Below are 21,630 nucleotides of genomic sequence, written 5' to 3' on the forward strand. Positions count from 1 at the left end.
GTCATTGAAAGTTATATAGCTTTTCTTTGTTATCACATACACCTGCACCCTGATTTCTGATTGCATTTCACTTTTTGTCTAGAGTGAAATGTTAAAAGCAAATGGCAGCCACAGACAACTCTTTGTCACAATTGATCTATATTGGCACAGTATTTAGCATAATTGTTACTTAGCCACTCAGTGAGTGACAATATTGTTATGTGGTGGTGATGACAGGCACGCTGGCAGGCAGGTGTTGTTTGTAAACTAGCTGCTTATTACGTGTCCACCAAACAATGATGTGACTAGAAGGAAATAGCAACAATCACAGTTAGTGGGTTTAATGATTTGCCTTACAGTTGTTTCCTATCTATAAAGCATAATCATGTGCTCTATATGTCAGCAATCGGTGTGACTATTCAAGACTTTTCTACATGTGTAGTGCACATCTGAGAATGATGGACCTGTCATACTTGAAGCAGCTACTGTGTCTTAAGGGGGTACAATAGTGTAAATGGGTCATCTTGGTTTCAACTTGATATCTCAACAACTGTTCCATATTTTATTGTGAAACTTAGTGTGTTGAGTAAGAATGCTTTTGGCCTTTGCTTGAAGTAATTTTTTCACTGCAGCCTTCTTTATTATTATTATTATTATTATTATTATTATTATTATTATTATTATTATTATTATTATTATATTTGAGAACCAAATTTTGAGCTGGGGTGTAAAATTAAATGTAGCTTTTCTCATAAACAAAAAAAAATAATAGTACCATGAAGTTTTGCACACTAATCCCACATGATAGTGGCTTTAATCCGAACCTAAAAAAAACTGGGTTCCTACATTCATCTCGCAAGAACAAAAATGTTGCCCTCACTTGTCACGTACCTTGTGAGAGACGTTCCAGTTAATTTTCAGAGTTATAACTCGAACATTTTATCAGTTTTAGGTTCAGACTAGTTGCTTGGGATTTCAGTATAATCTGAGAAAATTTCAGCATAATCGGTCGGATAGTTTTCCAGAGAAGGTACATCAAGGTAAAAAAAAAAAAAATTCAGAAAAGTGGTTGTGAGAAAAATGCAATTTTATGTTTATTTTTAAATACAAGGACGCGTGCTTTTTGGCGTCATTTTTAAATGGCTTTGAGTGCTCCTCCATGCTCGCCACTGCATGGTTTTGCTCTGCACAGTGTGTATTGTATTTACAGCAAAGCTGTCAACGGCTAGTTCCCCCAGGATCGTGTCCGCATGTAGAAAAAAACTATCATCATCAGCATTGTTTGGCTCCATGTGTGTGTTGGTTTCCCGCCAGTTGTACCTTGGCACAGGTGTCAAAACGGATGATGGACGGCCCAGTGTTATACCCCTCACCCCCGCGATGCCTCTTTCACAAGTGTCGCAATACTCGGAGGTGGCACTTCCACCAATCGTGCCCCTTTGTCTCGTGATGTAGACATCACACTAGTGCTGTTATCAGCAGTTGCCTCTTGGACTCGCTATGGGACAGACGCTCATTTAACCACATCTTCCCAGATCCTGATGTCAGGATCCTGACGATGCAGTGTAGTCTGCTGTGGCTATGAACGCTGTGGCTTATACTCTAGTCTATGACGATGGGGCAGATTTGGCGCAGCAAATGCATTACTTGGCCATCACACCGGGTGAAAACAAGACACCGGTGTCCTTGCTCTTTGATGAACATACCGAAGGTGGTAAATATAGTCAATAATGATAATATATAAATTCAATATAGCAATATTCACTATAGCAGACCCACCATAGTCGCATCTTCGCTGGCTTCCATCTTCACAGTGGAAGGGCTCTGAATTTTTTTTTAGTAATGAAATTTTTAAGTCTTTCTTTTTGATGGAAAACATGTAAACAAGCCCTTGTGTCCATCATTTTTAAGTACGAGAAGGCGCGGTTTTTGGCGCATTTTGAAATGGCTTCGAGCACTCCTCGCGCCCACCACTTCATGGTTTTGCTCCGTACAGTGTGTATTATTTTTTAGTAATGAAATCAAAAAAAATTTTTTTAATCGATTTACCCTACCGTAACCCTTCAGGCAGAAGTGAAACGATACACTGACAACATGCCCAAAGGAAAAGAGAACAGCAAAATAGGAAGAACACAAGGGAAGTCAGTGCAGCACTATCTTGTCCTGGGCTCAGTGCTGGGGCTCCTGTTGCTTGCCTGGCATGTTAAAGCTTAGGAGGACGAAGAGATTTGCCCTTCTCTTTAATACACGCAGCTTTGGAGCAATGAGACTTTTACATGGGCCTCGGTGTGACAAGTCTGCTTACACACGCAGTGGCTTTGAAAACTTGTGACAAAGATTGTATACATTTTTTTCAGCCATTGGTTGTATCTCAAATTTTTTTAGCGCAGCAACGTTTTCTGCAAATTTGGCACCAGTTTGGAATGTAAATAACCTTTGTACAAATAATTTTTTATTAATGAGGCTTACACTGTCGGTACTAGAAGTAGCATGTACCGTCTAGTGCCCGATTTCATACAAGACAGTTTATTCTGTCGTATTTATAAGGGTTAGTGGATACCATGATTCACGGCCATCATTTCTAGGCATCTTTCTCAAGTGTCACTGTGAAGGCATCTCAATTCAGCCAGTTCATATAAGAGTATAGATTTGTAAAATAGCGCACATGAAGGAACAATACCAATGAGTCAACTTTCTTTTTGTTTGTTTGCTTGTTTGGCATTGCTAGTTTATTTGTTAAAAGAAGTAGCAAAAATTGTGGTAATCGTTTGCTGCATTTGGGTGCATGTAGGCCTGTAGGACGTTGCTACTGGGGCGTGGCTCTGGGTGCACACCAGTGGCACAGCCGGCAATTCTGTGAGGATGAAGACCCCGATCCGCTGCGAAGGCGCCACCATCCACGTGTGCTACTCAGTGCCAGTGAGAGCAGTGCCGTCGTTCAAGCCCTGGAAGCTGCCGGCTGTGAAGTGCGCTTTGCTGCGGGCGCCGGATACAAGCTGCTGTGTGTGGCACTGCTGCGTGCCGATGCATACCTTGTCACACAGGGCACGACTTTTCGCTGGGACACATGTGCACCGCATGCCCTGCTCCTGGCTCGAAACATGGGCCTCTTTGCGGCTGTTGAAGAGGCTGGCGTTCCTTGGTGTGTGCCTGCACCTGTCAGCTATGCTGATCCCGATGAGGAGCTCTGCAACAAAGTGTCTGGGGCCGCTCTCTGGCGCAACAGCCGGTGTCTGTTTGCCTGCCGCAACTCTTTCAACTCGAGGCTAGTTTTCGATGCACTCAGAGCGTCTTCTGTTAAAGTTACAAGTGGGGTGTCGTGAGCAGTTGTCGCATGGGCCACCATGGTCGGTATCAGAAGCACACACAAATCTTTGCGTTCACCACATTCCTGTGGCCAGACTGTGGAGAAGTCTTGCTAGAGTGTGTACTTTTAAAGCGGCCTGGATAAGGTAGCTTGGTAGCATTAGATTTCATACAGATAATGCTGAAAGGATGAAAATGAAGATAGTTTAGCAAGTTGCAGTTGGCGTGCACATGAAAAAAGTGAGACGGAGTTGCAAATGCTGCAATTGTGAGAAATCTGCGATGTCATGGTTTACTGAATCTGAAAGACTGCATTTTGTTATCTACAACTGTCGCCTAGTATTTCTTCGCAGATTTGCCTGATGGCTACAACACGTTGACTTATATAACAGTGGCGAACTTCAGATGCTTATCTGGACTTAGCTCACAGCATATGTTTTTTAGAGCAGTTCAGTAGATGTAACTGTGGAGATGTTTAGAGCCATGAGTGTTTCCTTCACTAGTTGGCTAAGCAGATGGAAGTGGAGATGGTGGTTGCATGCATTATAGACTGCACTGTTTAGTTTGTATTGTATTGTTGTTAAACTTTTTGTTCATCAAATGCATTTAACAGCAAAGTTGATGTTCAATTCTAGGCTTGCATATCTTGCTCCTTGTTAGCAGCTATGCAGTGGCAGAAGATGAAAAATTGGTAGCAAAGATAATGAACAGGACAGATATGTAAAACAGTAATAGTGATACTGTGATGCACAGAGTGTGGGATGTGGCATTTTGTTGTCACAATTACCAGTAACTGCATTCAGTGCATATGTTCGTGAAACAAATAGGACTGATCAGCATGTCCAGGAATGTTGCTTAAGGAAGCGTAAGGGTAAAACAGGTATATTTCAAGCATCATGCTCTGCTGTTCTTGATAACTTACTTTTGCTTGTCTTGTTTGGCTTACAATTTATTTTTCGCCAGGTTTGTCTGTCCTACAATGTTGCTGCATTATTAGCATTTTCGTTATGGGTTCAGGTTAGGATTTCAAGCTACATAAATTTAGCTTGTCATATTTATTGCGAGGAAAGAAGTGTTATTTTAATCTATAATCTGTTTTACAACTAATACTGGCATTGAACGAGAAAGAAGTGACACCATAAGAGTAACTATATAAGAGTAGCAAACACTCAGAAATTATTTTTAAACATGGAGGAAATTATACCTGTCACCTTCTGCGGTGGCTTAGTGGCTACGGTGTTCTGCTGCCAAGAACGAGGTCACAGGTTTGATTGGTGGCCAAAATGGCCTCTTTTCAGTAGCGACGAAATGCAAGAACATTTGCATACTTAGATTTACGTACACTTTAAAGAAACCCAAATGGTCAAATTTGATCCTGAGCCCTCCACTACAGCGTCCCTCATAACCCACTGTGTCGTTTTGGGACGTTGAAGGCCAGTGTTAAAAATATATATATATACTTGTCATTAGTCATATCTGAAACATTGCATCAAGTCCTGTGCCAAGAAGTGTTTACTTGCCGTGGCTCCTTCGAAAGGCCCAGCCAGTAAGTGCTGGACTTGTAACGAAACTGCGTACTGCATTTCTAATTTTAACTAAACTCAGGAACATAAAGGGAACAAGGAAACCGGGCAGTGTCCGCTTATGTTTCCAATGCGCATATATACAGAGTTCACATTAGCTGTGGTAGACATCATTCCATGTACAAGGAAGCATGCATTTTCACGATTGCATAAGAGAAATTATGAAAGTCGTGAAATGCAGTGTATTTAGTCTCGCCAGGTCCTTTTTTTCTATTGACGGGTGTGCGTCTACGCTTCTGTTATGTAAACAGTAGCATAACACAGTCTGCGAATATCACAGCGCAGGACTTGTACAAACAATCTGCATGTACAACCAGTCGTATTTTCTATAATCAGTCATATTAACATTCACTAGAGGTGGCCAAATTTTTCTTTTTCACTGTTTAAAGGACACTAAAAAGAACATATAAAAAAAGAAACAAATTTGACTCAAAGTGGCAGGTTATTCTTCCAGAACTCTTGTCTGCATTACTGTGACAGAAAGAGCCTTATGTCGTACCGAAATTGTGCCACTGACGATGTCAAGGCGAGGTCACGGGTTGTTTATTAGTTCCAACATTTTTGGGTCCCCTTTACTGGAGAAAGAAAAGTCTTCACTAGTTACCGCATTGAGTCTGATATTTCCTTGCTTTTTAATGCAATGTTGTCGATAAACCGTTATCATTTGATAGGCTGTTACCAGTTCTCAATTGTATGCTGCCGAAATCAATGATGCCTTGGGGAGCTGGTACGAGAATGAAAGAGTTGCATCACCATTTCTGATTTTGCATTATCTCTGACTGACCAAGCTTCCACTTATGGTAACACAGTCCTAATTGCAATACCAGAAGTCTTATCTACCAGTCTAATTAATCTAACCAAACTTAATATTTCATGTTTCTATTTAGTGTCCCTACCGCAGGGATGGCCTAGCGGTAGAGCATCCGCCTCGTATGCGGGAAGGTACCGAGTTCAAATCCCGGTGCCGCCGGGAACCCACCGGTTTTTCTAATGGGTAGAGATGTCCCCTGGCCTGGTGCTCGGCTGTCGTGGGGGTCCACATCTCGAGAGAGGGCCCAATAGAGATTTCAGCTCTTGTCTCTGGGCGCCTCTTGTCCAACCACAGATGGCCTTGTAGACGAGCCTCCGCCGCGGCTGTGGGAGGCAAGTGCTGCCGCCGGGCACCTACCGGTAAAATAGGTACAAGCGCGCTCCCGGCCTGGTGCTCGGCCATTATGGGACCTCAACGCTTGGAAAGGGGTGTTTGACCTCAACGCGAAGGCGGCCCCTACCTCAATACTTGGGGTGCCACATGGGAAATGACCGCCATGGGAGTGGCCCAGACATCACTTTTTTTCCGTGCTCACGTTGGTTTCGACGGGAATTCAGGACGCAGGCTCCTTTCCCGAGCGCATGACCCCAGAAGAAAGCCGAACGCCAGGCCGGGGCGCGCTTGTACCCATTTGAACCAGTGGGTGCCCGGCGGCGGTGGGAATCGAACCCATAGCCTCCCGCAGCCGAGGCGGGCGCTCTACCACTAGGCCACGGCTGCGTAAGTAGGACAAACAACACCAAAATTGAGAAGAGCCTCGAAGCTATGTGGATGTTGACATTGGCTGCCAAAGAGCATAGAAATCAGTTTAGCTGCGTGTTGAAAGCGGAGTGGTAAGTAAAATAGTTTAAGCACAACAAGGTCCATACTGCATTGTAGCATTTTATTGATGCTTTTAGCTCTTGTGTGTGTGTTCTCTGGAGATTTCTGTGAATTGAGGATGAAGCTCCACAATTATTGCCTGTATTAATGGCATCAGTCATACTTTTAAACTGGCAAAGCACATTGTTTAACCGTGTTCTTTAAAAAAAAAAAAAAGAGTTAATTTGACATGTTGGGCCATCACTTGAACTTTGTGGAGCTGAAGCTTTGTGGAGAGTGGGTATCATATTCACTTGTGCTTGATGTAAATGTAATATTGAGCCACATAAAGGTTTTTAAGCTTCTGTTATCCTTGTATATTCTACACAAAATGCTAACGTAAAACTTTTGCAAGAGGTACTCTGCATTTTGACACTGCAAATGTAATTTGTAGACAATGTGAGTCAAGAATTGTATGGGTGGTAGCATGTGACTACAGTAAACCAGCTAGCATTTAACATGAGTCATGATTTTAGTTTGTGCATGAACCTTTTGTGTGTAAGTTGTTTGACTAGTGTTGCGATTTCGCCGATTTGTGGCATACACATCAGGAAGCAACTTGCACACGAGGAACATGTAGGCACTTCTAGCATTTCACAAAGTTCACTTTAGTAATATTCCAAGTTCATTATCGTGTTATGGCTGTTGTACAAATTGTAGGTAGTGGTTTGTATACATCATTTTTAAGGAAGTGTTGCTGCACAACTACCCGCTGTCAGAAAGTGCACATTGAGTATAGGGGACTTGCGTAAGGCCGACAACTCTGTGTTGCAGTCAGGCGATGCTGGTTTTCGGCCACCATTTTGAAGATGGGTACGGGCCGACTCTATAGTAGCCAGTTGCTTACCACACCACATTCTTGTATGTTCTGCGTTGTTTCTCCAGCAACGCTTCACTGAAATTCCACATGCTGATGTACAGCTTCGTGCTATGCAACCACTGTGTACAGGTCCGGCCATAAGGTAACGTACACAAGTGTGCAGAATTCAATATGGTATTCAATGCACCGACTTCACCTCAAACTCGGCTGTGCATGGTTGTGCCGATCCTTTGCCCGTTTTCACACTAATTTTCACACAGTCACACGAGGCCAGTTATTCGTTTTTTGCAATCATGAGCCTACAGTACTGATGTAATGAACAGTGTCACTTGCCTAAAGCTATGTAGGTGACAGCAACCATGTTTCTCGAGTCAAGGATGAGATGCTGGAACACAGTGACTTGTGATAAGCTGACAGGATCGTATGGCCAAATACTCCAGCGTTAGCAAGGCTACACCTCATCCATACTAGATGACTGCACGGAACTGCTACACAAATACATGACATATCGCAGCATGCCGCGCTTCTTGGTTTGCAACCCGCCCCCCCTTCTTTTCCCTCTTACTCTGATGTAATCCGGAATGGTGTAAGACTACAAAAATGTGTAGCTCCTGCAGTCAGTCTCCTGATCACAGCCTTTGTCGACGCAACCATCATGGTGCAAGTGTGGGAGCATGCCAAGACATTCCGCTTACCCCTTTGCGGGAAATCAAGCTTACATACTCAGGATCGTGTTATGTGGCAAACACACTATGTGCATGCCAGAACACAGCAGCAAACTTAATGAGACCTGTAGCAGAGCGCGTGCTGCCCCCATTAACATTCTACATGGCTCCTGCTGTTGCCCGCATGTCTATCCTTCATGATTATGGCTGGAACCCAATGTGTACAGAGGGTTGTCGACATTATGCAGAAGGTCTATCGAAGTCATATCTATTACTGTTACATGTATTGCTCTTTTAAACCTTGAAACAGAAACATAACCTTTCAGAGTGCAGTGCAAATGAACCATTTGTATGAAAATAGACCTTTTTCTGCCAAGCAAGCGCCACCAATGGCTGCGCAAGCGCTTATGGGAAATCTGTGTACGCTGCGGAGGCGGGCATCATGCTTTCGCTTTCCTCCTGCGCCATACAAGCACCTATCAGCAGTAATATCTGAAGCAAATTTGGCAAGGTGGCACATGTTACTGCCTAATTCAAACAAAAATGTCTTATTTATAGTTCAGCTGCTACGGCCTCGCCTCTTTGCAATGCCAACCATCTAGCGTTCACGCACCACTGCCTTTTTTTTTTTTTCTTCTTTACAGCTGCACTGGGACCCCATTTATCTATTTAGTGCACACACCCTTCGACTCCGAATAATCCTGGGTGATGGCCAAAATTGAAAATTAGGTATAATAAACAAAGAGCAGATTGGCTACTAAACTCAGTACCACAGTTGCAGGGGCAACTGTCAGGTAGACTTGGTCTAGGTCCACCTTGTCTAATGTTCAGTTCTTTATATGTGAACATTTTTCAATGTGAGGTAGAGGGAGAGGAGTTCGCTTCACAGTTCCTTGCACTATTTTTTTTACGCTTTTCATTTTATCTCGTTCTGTTTGTGGTGCTGTAATGTAAAGCACACCATTTCATAAATGCCTAGTGCCACGCCTGCAAGTGATAATGTAAATTTTTTTTTACATGCTCTACAATGATGCACATGTGTTCTGACAAAGCATATCGACAAGTTGCGATTGGTGGTTTAATGTCTGAACTATGCTGTATATAGGATGTGCCCAAAAACATAAGGAGAAGGCCTGACTAAGTTTTTATGTAGTGCAGCTGATTAGAATGACTTTCAAAGAGATTGTCATTGTGAAGCAGTAACCTATTTTACTTTTGACCAATGCGCTCATATGAAACCGGTATTGCAACTTATATTTCCTAATTCTGGTGGATCGCGGCACACGAACATTACATATTTAATCGTAGCCCAATATTTTCTCGTGAAAGAGACAAGGAGTGTAAAACGAATTTTTTTTCTTCCTCTTTTAGTTTATTTTAGAAATAATAATACTATAGCACCCAACCTACGAGCAACCAACCAGCGAGTGCCCTTGCTGTTTCTAAAGCCTTTTAACATATATTCGCTTCTCTTGTCAGACCACTGTGGCAGTAGAAGAGGCACAAACACGTATTGTTTTAGGAAGCCATGCTCTCTTTGTTTACGCACTGTCCGACAATGCAGCATTTTAAAAAAAAATTTTTGAACGATGGATGTTTATGGCGAAACTTAGCTCTCCATATAGGGCGGCAGCTCGGTGATAACCGCATAGACGGTGTTATTTCTTTCCCATTTCTTGCATAGAGATACAAATGTAGATGCTTGTGGGCAGTTTACTTATGTCATTATAAGCGTCAAGAAAGAAGCGGCACCTTGTTTTTTCTTTCAGTTTCTTTTTTTTTACGGCGTCAATTCGGCGCACGGGTGCCCAGGCGAGCCTGCTTGCTGGGCATACACTCTTTCCCCATAGTGCACTGTGCGCCTGCAGAGCACTGTGGGATTGCCTGAAAAAGGTCTATTGGTTCTACCTTTCTGTTTTCATGCATAACTTCTTTTTTCTAGGTTAGGTAAGAAATACGTGTAGTCGGGTACAACTTCAGAAGGCAGCGGCATGTGCCGCTCAGAGGCGGATGCACACGAGCCAACATGAATGGGCGCACACTCTAGACTGACGTCATGAGCCGGATGGCCGGTGATGCCGCCGACGGACATGGCAGCCCATGCTTCAAACTGGGCCGAGTCACATCAGTGGGACTATTTCTTTAGTTGCAGAGGCAATTGGCTGCCGGGCTTCGGTCATTCGGGCAGGGCCTTTCCTGCCTTCTTATGTTGTACCTGACTATAAGCGATAACATCTTTAATCTTGCTTTTGTTTTATGTAGGATGGTATTGAATTTAATACTTAATATATTGTCACACTGCTAAAGGGCCCTTAAACATGTTTGTGCACGTGTAATGCTTGAGCGCAGTGCAGACCGAGGTACCTACAACTTTCTGAGGAAGTAGTGTATGCAGTTTGAAGCTCCTGATGAGGCAAGTTAAATTATTCCAAAATATCCTGCCAAAATGCCATCACTCAATAACATTTATTTATAAGATATGTTAAAATTTTGACTTGGCCTTGGCCATGACTTTTTCGAAGTTTTCTAATGTTTTAAAGAAAACTTCTGCAGGGTAACTTTGCACAGTACAGTGAAGCTATGAGTACATGCTAATATATTTTCAGGAAAACATGGTTCAGAGGCCCTTTGTCAGTTTGACATTATTGGAAACAAAATGGAAACAAAGATGTTATAAACAGTATTAGTCACTGCAGATGAATGCTGAGGGGTTTATTACTTATGTGGAAATTTATTTATATTTCAGTGTTATAGTGCACATTTTCTATTTCATATTTGTGACGACTGGACTGAACAAGTTTGTTATGCCAATTGCATTTGGCTTGATGTCTAGAGTTTTTTAGACCTATACAACTGCATAATATACCCACACTCTTATACACAAATATTGTATGTATAATCTGTACATTGTCAAAATTATTTACCATGTTCTAAGCTGTGCAGTGTGCATTTGTTGAATGTTAACTGTTGTCACTGTGATGTGCACGTCAATTTGTTTGCACGCTGTTAAGGTTTGTTTTCAAGTTTACACTGTTACAATCTTTTACATATGTTGAGGAGTAAAGTGTCTAATACAAGAATTTGCATAATAGCAGCCATAGTTGCCGATTTGCCCACTTTCATTATTGCAAGGCAACAGGCTAACAAGGCTTATTTATCCAATATGCACATACTTTTGGACAAGAGACAGTCTGCAACAGACATAGAGACAGACGGAAGTTGGAAGCAAGCATCAAATGCCCTCAAGAGGGCACTAATTCTGCAAGTTGTGAATCATTGTTCATTGCCAGCAGAACATGCAGAGACAGCTATCTTGGCCAGCTGTTGTTGCCCGCTGCTGTCTACAATACTCCTGTGAACATGACATGTCAGTGTTGAAAACGATTAAGCTTTAAGCTTCCAAACTCACGAAATGCTTCCTGTCTCTTGATGCCAAACAGTATCGCATATATGCAGATGTATGTCTGCTTAGTAGAAGTAGTAGCCTGTTCTTTTTTAGCTGACTTATTCCCTTGTCAATATTTGATCCCCATTTTTTAAACCTTGCTGACATTATTGCAAGCATGGAATAACAGGGCGTGACCGGAGCAAGAATTCTTGAGGAGGTGAGACAGCGCTGTCTCCCACATCCCAATGTCGCAGTGCAGGGCGTGGCATCGAGGTTCCATCTGCTGTGCAGAATTTGCTCGCGGCTAAAGGATACATGTGCAAATTCAAGGCCATTTGCTGCTTGCTACAACTTCACATGAAGGCTGTATTCTTGCACCTCTTCGATAATTCTAAATGTCTCGGAGTAACTCAAACAACTGTGTCAATTACAGGGCAAATAAAAGCATGACATTTTTCTTATTTTTAAACACACGATTTCAGTATTTGTCAGTGCTCGTACAGTTTTTGCCTTCTTTTCTGCAATAATGGATATCACAGTGATTAACTTGCAGGAAGCGTTGACCATAAGCCGTATCTGTTACATGCCGTTACAAAATATGGAGCTGCCATGAAATATGGAGCACTAGCAGAGTTTCTCCCCCTTATTTTTGCAGCAGAGCATTTAAATGATGCCGTTTAAATGATGGCAACATGCCTGACATGCCACATGTCATGCTACATAGGAGATTATGTACTTCCTCCCTTGCTTCAGAGTGACAATATTGGGCTGCTTGAGCACGCTGGTGTGGGCAAAGAGGTTCCTCCTTAACACTTTACCTGTTGTGCAGTATGAAGAGCCGATTTTTGTACATGTCGGATACTCCATTTTTATCATATGCCAAAGAAATAATATGGCCAAGGGAAAATGACAGAACAATGTGCTTTCTAGTCTCTATGGTCCTCTTGTTGCTGCTATGAATGCGTTGGCAGCCTACCTTCCTATAGGGTTGAATCTGCTAAGCATGTTAATTATACTGCATAATCTTATTCTGCTTCGAAAAAACTGTCGCAAGTACCAGCAACAACTTACCCATGTCTTGGTGTTTAGGGCACTCAAAGCCGGCACATCATTTCTGTCTTCCAAGCTTTCTTCTTTTTTTAAGGCAATACAGCATTTACTATTGCACTCAGTATGAGCTACAACACATGAGCGTGTAGCCAAGTGCTCTCCCAAGCTGAATACTGGTGTAGATTGGTGCCATGTTCTCGACTTAAAGGGAGAGGGTCCCGCTGTTCTTCGTTTAGAACATAGCACCTTTATGCTTGCTTTTGCACTCTCTCCCAGGCTTCAGGAAATCCTTGTCCCATGAAAATAATCAGAAAAGACCGGTGACTACCTTTTATGCGAGCTGTATGTCATTCATGCAACTGAAAATGAAGACTGCCGTCACCTTGGAATTTAGTGCTTGATTTATCGCTCCTCAATGCGTCATCACACAGGTTTCTGCATTACCGCTTGATGCCTACATTTGCCCTTTCCCTCCTTTTGTGTGCAATCGCAATATTAACGTCGCTGTGAGCTTGCTCTATCTTAGATATCTGATGTTTTACCGCACAAAAAGTGGCCACCGTCTGCCCTAATTATTTTTGTGAGACGAAGATTTGGCACATGAAACCCTGGGAGAGGGCGAGAGCAGGGGCGATGTTTGAAGCAACTACAGCATAACCCTTCTCCCTTTAAGTCAGGAACACCACACCGATAATGTTACTGTGCACCTCGGTGGACATACCATGTCCCTTCTAACAGGTCTGAAGCGTGTCGTTAAAGATTAACAGTACAACTTTGTATTTACAGATAAGACATTTCCTCCCCCGTTGCAACATGTTATGCAGTTTTTTCTACACTGCTGCTCAGTAAAGAGCTGCAACCATTTTCTCCATAGTTTTGTTTCGCACATGCATTGTAGAGCATTCCAATGTTTCACCTTCCTCCACTGTCCAACTTCTGCAACACCAAAACCAATAAGGACATCTCCTTGTGAATGGATGAGCACTTATTAATTTTCAACTGTTTACTGCTTGTGCACTTTTGCTATGACACTTGCTATAAACTGTTCTGCCATTAACCACTTTGGCATTTGTCAAGCTTTCCATTGCATGGTACAAAAATTTCAGTGCTTCCTCACTCAGAGAGATGTACTGCAGCAGCCAGAAGCGTCGTTTGTATGCACACAGTTTATCTAGCTGGAAGCACTGCCACCAGCAACTAGTCTTGTCATGTTATTGGCGCAGTCACCACATTGCTTGACATTATTCTGCTTGATGTGCAAGAAAGATGCCCCTTCAGGTGGCTGGCATGTTCTACTTGCTATGCTCGGGAGACGGCACAGTTCAGAGGTCAGCATCGTCAACTGGCACCTATTTTACTATACTCAAAATGCCACATTAAATACTATGAGCTGCCATGCCGGTTCAGTCTCAATGGTATTTTAGCATGGATAGCCTGATTTCATGGATGTCATAGATGCATGGCAACCACATTCACATGGGCATGGAATGCAGAAACGTTTGTGTGCTGGTTAAAATGAATCTAGAATTTGTAATAGCACACAGTGTTGGGAAAGTAAATATCAATTATTGTGGCACAAAGAATTCGGGAGGTGTTGCTACATACAGTGTAGACCGCTTATAATGTAAGTCGCCGGAGTCGTGAATATCTGCACTATAAGCGCTACCGCACTGTAACCAAAACAACAGCACGTAGGGAAAACATGTAGACCGCGCGTATCCGAGAATCGGAGCGTGCAACTGGAAGTTTTGCATCCGTTTAAATTTACGAACATTGAAAGGTTGATGTCCTAGTACCCACGATCTTCGCATGAAGCAGACAAAGTAATAATTAAAAAAAACATAATGACTCAGTTTCACCCAAAAGGCAAAGCATCAATTGCGATAGAAAATTAGTAGAGAGCTATAAGGAGTAGGGATAGTAGTTTTATCGGCTGCATAAACTTTACACATTCGCTTACTAACTGAATTAACAAGCGTGGTGTCAACGCGCACAAGCAAACATGAATAGACTTGATGACCGCAGACAACCACTGTCAAAACGTGGGCGTGGGAAAACGCGCCGCCGCAGCGAGCGAAGGTTCGTGCGGTCTATCGCTTCAACGGAAACTGCGCGGCATAAGCACAGCGCATACGAAGGTCGGAGCCGTGTGGAGATCGCTTTCAAGATACTGTGCGTACGACAACACCGACAGCCGGCACAGGTGTGAACGCATTTGTTGGCAAAGTAGAAGCAGCAATCTTCCCCTCCATCCCTCCTGTGCTTCCTTCCCGCTTTGCTCCTTACGCGTGGAAGATTGCGTCGCCAGCTCCCCTTGCGCCCGGTTGCAAGATACGCATTTGGTGCCGCAGCACAGCATCGCCCCCCCCCCCCCCCCTCGCTACCTTCCATACCCCCACGCCCTTGGACTCATGCTCCACGTCGCATGCTCCTCCTCCGCATTGCCCTCGTTGATCTCCTCTCCCATCGACGGGCACACCTCGTTGAGAAGCGTGCTCGCTACCGCCCTTGTCGGCAAGATTTTACCGCGGAAGCCGCATTATAACCGGTATTTCGTCTCAAGCGGCTGCACTGTAAGCGGTATGCATATACATGGAGTGTTATGGGAAAATTAACGGGAGTCTGAAAAGACCGTACTATATCCGGTCCTGCACTATAAGCGGTTACATTATAAGTGGTCTATACTGTACATGGTGCACAATTGAAATACAGGTGGAGAAAAATCGGAGATGCAGTTTGGTTGGCCTGAGTTAATTAGTGCACTCTAGCCTACTTACCGATTAGACATACCTGTCATACGGCATGCAGTATGTGCCTTTTTTGAAGGTTATAAAGTGCCAGAAAGAAATGCCAGATATTGCGACAAGCATTTGATGGAGATGTTTATCACTGGCTGAGTCATTGCAGCATATTCGGAATTGCAGAGCATATAGCAAAAATTAAGAACCTTCCAGGCACACTTGTGTAATTGTCACGAATGCCAAAAGCTCCTGAAAATTTATGAACTGCAATAAACTGTTTGTTGTACGTGCGGTTCCATGTTTACTACAATGCACAGCGTTAGGCAACTTCCCGAGTGCTCCCAATAGAAATGTTTCTTGTACAAGCAGTCTGTACTTGCAGACAGCTTGTCTACGATGCCACAATAGAACATATTCGCTTCCAGAATGCTGCTGTAGCCAAGCACACCAAGTTAAGGTGCAGCTTTATCACATGTTAATGGTATCCGAGTGTAACAGCTGTGGCAATGCTGGTGCAAGCCATCCATATATGCTGCAGCAGAACAGGCATTCTTGACATGCGCTCTTGCACAGTGAACTGAACACGTCTATATAGTCGTTACCTTAAAGGAGGTGACATTAGAGTGTCTTAGCATAGTGTTACCGTCTTGCCATTCCCATTATGGATACTGGTTGCCGTGACAGCGCATGCATGGAGTTACCGGGCTCTGATAAGTTTACCGAGACGGCTCGCACTGTTTACCATGCTTGTGTAACATGGCAGTGCCCAGGCTACCCAATTCATATTGTTGGCCCGTGTTACTCTTTGTCTGTCATGATAGCAAGAAATAAATCACAAACTTGGCCTTTGCTTACTCTCATCTCGCGCTGAGGACAAAGTGTAAGCAATGTCTTGTAATTATTGACATCAGCTGTTTGTTCTGAGGCTGCTAAGCCTAGCGAGAGGGCACAGAGATGGTAATGTGTGTCAGTTTACACCTAGCATATGGTGCCATATGGCAGGTGGAAATTGACTCAATTTCCTTGCCATAACAATTATAACAAAGCTATCAGCTATAACAAAGTAAATATAAGTTTCTCTGATATAAGCATGTAACAAATTTATGCTTATAATGAATATTGGATATAACAAATGCAATTTAATGTTGGATGCAAATTCATTATAACAAGGTTCAACTCTACTTTAAAATATATTGTATATCACTGCTAATTAAGCAGTGGCCACATTAGATACAAGCATTCAGTGTATCGAGGATTTTCAAAATGTCAAATTTGATAGGCCACTTGTAGGTGGTTTAATGCACTGTTTACCTCTTGAGGATCAACATAAGCTAGCTTCATGCAAAATATTGGTGTACACGCAAGAAATCCATATTTTGCTCTCGTGCGACTCTTCACAACGATGCTAAATAAGGTGAATTCTGATATGCTTCATCACGGTAAACAGTACGCACATTAGAGCCAATGACTGGAGGATAGCAAACAGCAAGCAAAGCATGCCAGGCACTTTCATCAATGCACCAAGGTGACCAGGGTCAAGATAACTTAGGACTATTTCAATTCATTTTTATTTCAAATTTATCATTAGCCAATGGCTGGGGCCTAGCCTATACAAGGGAGGCCCAAGCCATTTTGAGCTATCACGGAGGTCTAATGACAGATCTGGAATGAAAATAAATTGGAACAGTGTTACGTTATCGTGGCCCAGATGAATTCAGGGAAGCAAGTAGATGGCTCTCTCAACACAAGCTGGCAAAACATTTCATACAGGGCATTTATTTAAAACTCTCCTCGTTTCAATTAAAAATAAACTGCATTATTGTTTCACGCACTTTTTAGGAGTCAGGTGCGCCTTTTAATACAGTGCAAGAATGATCAAAATCGAAACATTTAAACTATTGTTTCTTTAACAGAAAAAAATGCAAGGAATGGATGGAATGACAACAAGCCTCGAAAGAAACTGGTACAAGTGACTCACTGAAAGCAACAAGTCACTGTAATGGGTAGCACTGATATATGCAAACAACCCATCTCTTCCAAAAGCGTGTGCACATGGTAAAAGTCGGGAGAAATTTACTCTCAAGTAAATTAAGCCATCACGTACCGCAAGGCCCCTGGTTAGAGCGAATCTTCATTTTTAACTGACAGTTTTCAGCATGTGCCTTGTTGAGCTGGCTTTGCAAGTCGTGGCACCTCTGCTTGAGCAACCTTATCTCGTCGCACAAGGCAGACATTGTCACTCCGGTCATTGTAGTCTGTGTCCCAAGTGTCCTGAGTTCATCTAGGCAATCTGCATCCAGTCCACTCAAAGCACTGCACTCGTCTGTGACTGGAGGGCACTGCTTGCATGTTGCCACTCTGACCACCAGTGGCCGCGTAGAGGCGGGAGCCCGAGCATCTTTTGAGGCTGGCACGTGCTCAAGGGTTTGCTGTGTGGTCGGCTCTATGGGCGGGGTATGTGGTTCTTTCATCGCCATGTTTTTTCTTTTGCAAGGCTTCTTAGCTGTAAGGCTGGTAGAGTCTGCAGCTTCGCTCGTACTGGTTGTCGAAGTGGTTTCCGCAGATGGCTTTGTATCATCAGAGCTATTGCACAGGAGGCGTTTCTTTGACCTGCTGGAGAGAAAATATAAAGAAAAACAGCTCTCGCAGCATTCTTAAATACATAACTGGTAGTCTGCAATGCTCAAGTATCAAAGGATAGCATGTACATTGATTTGCATTACTAGTCTACAAGAACAATGTTGTATGTCTGAAAATGTGAATTTTGTTAAATGAACCCTGACATGGGATTGTAAAGTTGAGCTGCTGCTATGATTCAATTTCAATGTACAGTCTTGCGCCATTCTCAGGCTGAACACAACAGTTCGTGAATAGACCTAATTTCTTTATGTAGCTAGTGTGGAAGCACTGTATTAGAACTGCAACAGGCTCCAAAGGACAAGCTAAGCACTTGTGCATTCATTTTAGCAGTGGACCTCACTGTAAGTGCATCTTCTAACATGCATAACAAAATCAGCAGTTTTTTTAATGTTAAATACTTTGAACAAAGTATCAACAACAGACTTTTGTTTCACGTTTAAAGGGACACTAAAGGAAAATATTAAATCGGGCTAGATTGAAATACTAGGCTTCTGTAATAACAAATTCATCATTCGTAGCGAGAACAGAGCTTTTGTAACAAGAAAATGATGAAAAAGAAAAACCGTACCGGTGCCACCTGTTGTGGGCTATGGTACCTTACATGTGACGCCAGCACTGATTCATAGAGAACATAATAGAGGGAGGTGTTCACTTGCATGAACACTGCACAGAATGTGTGCTGGCCTCATAAGTAGAATAAGACTGGCAAAAAATTGCAGATGCTCCAATTGATGGAATACAAAATGGGACTGCAATGGCTTGAACTTTCCCTAACGTTTTTGCATATATTTGCCTGCACCACCCTTCGTACCTCACCTTGCAATTATGACTGTATATCTTGGATGCCATTAACATAAATGAATGTCTGTCTGTGTGCAGAACTATCCTAATGAACCCACGCAGCATTGTTTTCCACCACAATGGCAGGGGTGTGAGCTCCCATAAAAAAATTATTGACAATATTGTCGCACTGATAAGCCCTAGGCTTTATTCAAAATGAGTACCACATCCACCATGACGTAGCAAGCTGAAATATCCATACTCCGATGTGATTCCACGTGGTCGTCATGTGAATTCATAAACCAATAAAGTGCCATATCTGTACCAGTTACACAGCTTGTCTTCCAGCCGCACACGTTATGCCGTGTTACCTTGCCATAAAGTGAGGTTGATGCTTCTTAGCAGGCTAGAATTATCACTGTCTTGGATATAGTAGGATCCACTGCATAACTGCAGGTTGGAAAGTTTCACTACTAACAGTGACAAACACGAATGTTGCAACTTGCAAATAGAGTTGCTATTTGTCTGTTCTATTTCTTTGTTTATAATTTAGTAACTTGGAGCTTTAGAAATCTGGCACAGTTGTTCAATAGTGATTTGTATCATGTGTTCCATAGCACATATCCAAAGTAAGATTTGCTTTAGGCCCGCTTGAACTGAAACTGCTTGAGATAAATGCAGGCATTGTGACAGGGAACTCCACTTACGGTGGGTGCGTCGAAACTGTAGGAAAAGCTTCTGAAAGGCGTCGCTGCGGTAGGGTGCTAGCCTTCCGTCTGATGCACTCAGCGGAGCGCTGCATGTAGGCAGGGTATCCCGGAAAGATGGAAGGCACTGCATTGGGCTTTAAGCGACGCCCTTTCAAGCACTCCTTGTAGTCCTCCAGCTTGAAGTGGATGCTGCACACCTTCGCCGTCTCGTGTGGCTGCCACAGAGTCTTGTTGGGACCTGGAACAAGATTGTGCGTTTACATTATTCTCCCTTCACATTAAAAAAAAAAGTAATTTCTGGTGTTTTACAAGTCACAACCAGGACATGATTGTGAGGTATGCCATAGTGGGGGACTCCGGATTAATATTGACCACATGGGGTTATTTGACGTACACTTAATGCATGTGACACGGGTGTTTTTGCAATTCGAACCCATTGAAAAATGCACATGCCGTGGCTGGAATTGGGTCCCGCACCCTTGGGCTTAGCAGTGCAAGCCAAAGCCACTACACCACCAGGACAGGTACCCTTCACATTAATAGCACGAAATGTGCCAAGGTGTTGATACTTATTACAGTACAAAAGAAACAGTAAATGTGTGTAAACAGCGAGCGTTTGGTATTACGTGGCACCACCTATTGTGTGGTCACTGACTTTATTAACAGGTTGCATCATCGCTCTGCTAAAGTGATGTGAGCCACACGTGCTTACAACTTTCAGTATTGCGAATCTAACCTGCAGATGCATCGAAACTCTGGAACCTTCTTTTTGCTTCATTACTAAGTGCAATCCATTTCTGCTGCACTTCTTAGGCACTAATATAGTGAGCAAGCTGTTCAACAAGGATGACAAAAATTTTTACATAAAGTAATAGTTGAAATAAAGTGTTAGGTTATTTGCTTTCTATTGATTTACAAGACCAAGAATGAGCAGTTCAATGACATTTAACAGGTGGTGCATTCACATTCGATGCAACTAATGAGAGCACCCCCATCCCCTCGCAATAAAATAAATATATGGTGTCCATGTAATTTAATACAATTAATAACCTCTCCAAGCCGACAGAAATGTGAGCACCACTTCAACGTGATGGTCATTCTCTAAAAATATGTTCACCCTGTATGATTATGGCTTACTACAGTGCAAAGGAAGAAAAAAAAAAAAAACTGTCATTATTGTTGCCATAATGCACAACTATGACAACCAGGTCACGTCTAGCTGTCCAACACAGGAAATCTATTTCTTTGATGTCAGTTAAGGCATACTAATCTATAGTGGACATTTCAACCAATACTTGACGCTAATCACACCACTTTTCGTCTGCAAAGCAACATGCAACTATTTATCTGCATGCAAGTCAATTATAACAATTAATAACGGTCCTGACGCATTACTTTTCAGGAGCCTTAATTCGCTGGCAACCATTCTAATGGGCAAAGTACGAATCAGAGCTATTCACGGGTAGTGTAGAGGAGAGAAATTTCAACAGTATTTGGCACAGGCTATTCGAAATCTGCGGCGACGAAGTCGATGCTGTGGAGGCCAACGTTACTAGATTGGTGGAGGCTATCGCGCACACAAAATGATCTTGTCACAGCAAGCTTTCGCCTTGCCTTCGCGTGAAATGGCTTTGATCCATGCTTCTCTAATGTCGGTCACAGGAAACTCGTGGAACGACACACTTGGCTTGCCAGTCAAGTCTTGATTTTCCCGTATATGACGAGCAGTAAGGCACGCAGCAAGTCATGATGCTTTCGGCCCTTTCGGTGCGACAAGCGCAACCGCGATTATCACAACTCTAGCAAAAGCATGCGTCAGTTATCAGCTGCCCACGTAATATAATCGACAATACTTCGGTCAAATGTGACTACCGCGCTGAAAAACTGCTTAATGAGTCCTACGCGTTCACTACAGCAAGCAACGCAGGCAAAGCGCGCATTAAACCGCCATATGAAACAGGCGAATCTAGCGAAACCGAGAAGTGCAGTAGAGCACGGAACATTTCTTTCTCTATGACGGAACAACATATGTTGGATCAAATAACAGTCGATAAAGTTGCGTATTAAGCCAATGATTAAGCTTAAGTTAAGATTAATTTGTAGTTATCAGTCATGCAAAGACTGATAAAAATGACAATAATACGTAACTTTTGCTAACTTAATTACATAATTACTAAATAACCATCGGATATTATTTTCTAACGACTTCGTAGTTTTTTTTTTTTTTATCTGCAGATATTGGCAGATCAGAGGCATTGGGCAAATATGCTAACCACGTGGTGCTGGTTTAGTGCCT

General features: G+C 42.8%; 2 protein-coding genes across 2 annotated transcripts in view; one reads left to right on the forward strand and one right to left on the reverse strand.

Moving 5' to 3' along the window:
• LOC119442164 (inositol polyphosphate 1-phosphatase) overlaps positions 1–6,670 on the forward strand; it is a 31,808-nt gene extending 25,138 nt beyond the window's left edge. Inside the window, exon 6 of the mRNA XM_037706926.2 lies at positions 2,771–6,670. Coding sequence (XP_037562854.1) covers positions 2,771–3,302 — 532 coding nt within the window. The 3' untranslated portion in view covers positions 3,303–6,670. The remainder of the gene's footprint in view (positions 1–2,770) is intronic.
• Positions 3,301–21,077, reverse strand: LOC119442166 (uncharacterized). Its single transcript, XM_037706927.2, has 4 exons — positions 20,949–21,077; positions 19,332–19,572; positions 17,309–17,817; positions 3,301–3,466 (listed from the first exon to the last, which is right to left on the reverse strand). The coding sequence occupies exons 2-4, from the start codon at positions 19,424–19,426 to the stop codon at positions 3,453–3,455; spliced, it is 618 nt and encodes a 205-aa protein (XP_037562855.2). The 5' UTR covers positions 19,427–19,572; positions 20,949–21,077; the 3' UTR covers positions 3,301–3,452.
• Positions 21,078–21,630: the final 553 nt, after the last annotated feature.

The sequence above is a fragment of the Dermacentor silvarum genome, chromosome 2 (genome assembly GCF_013339745.2).
Source record: "Dermacentor silvarum isolate Dsil-2018 chromosome 2, BIME_Dsil_1.4, whole genome shotgun sequence".
Taxonomy (NCBI): Eukaryota; Metazoa; Arthropoda; class Arachnida; order Ixodida; family Ixodidae; genus Dermacentor; species Dermacentor silvarum.

Coding starts and splice junctions, on each gene's coding strand:
- LOC119442166 (XM_037706927.2), bottom strand. CDS start 19,426: ATGCAGCGCTCCGCTGAGTGCATCAGACGGAAGGCTAGCACCCTACCG. Junction 17,818..19,331: donor ACAGTTTCGACGCACCCACC/GTAAGTGGAGTT, acceptor TTTTCTCTCCAG/CAGGTCAAAGAAACGCCTCC.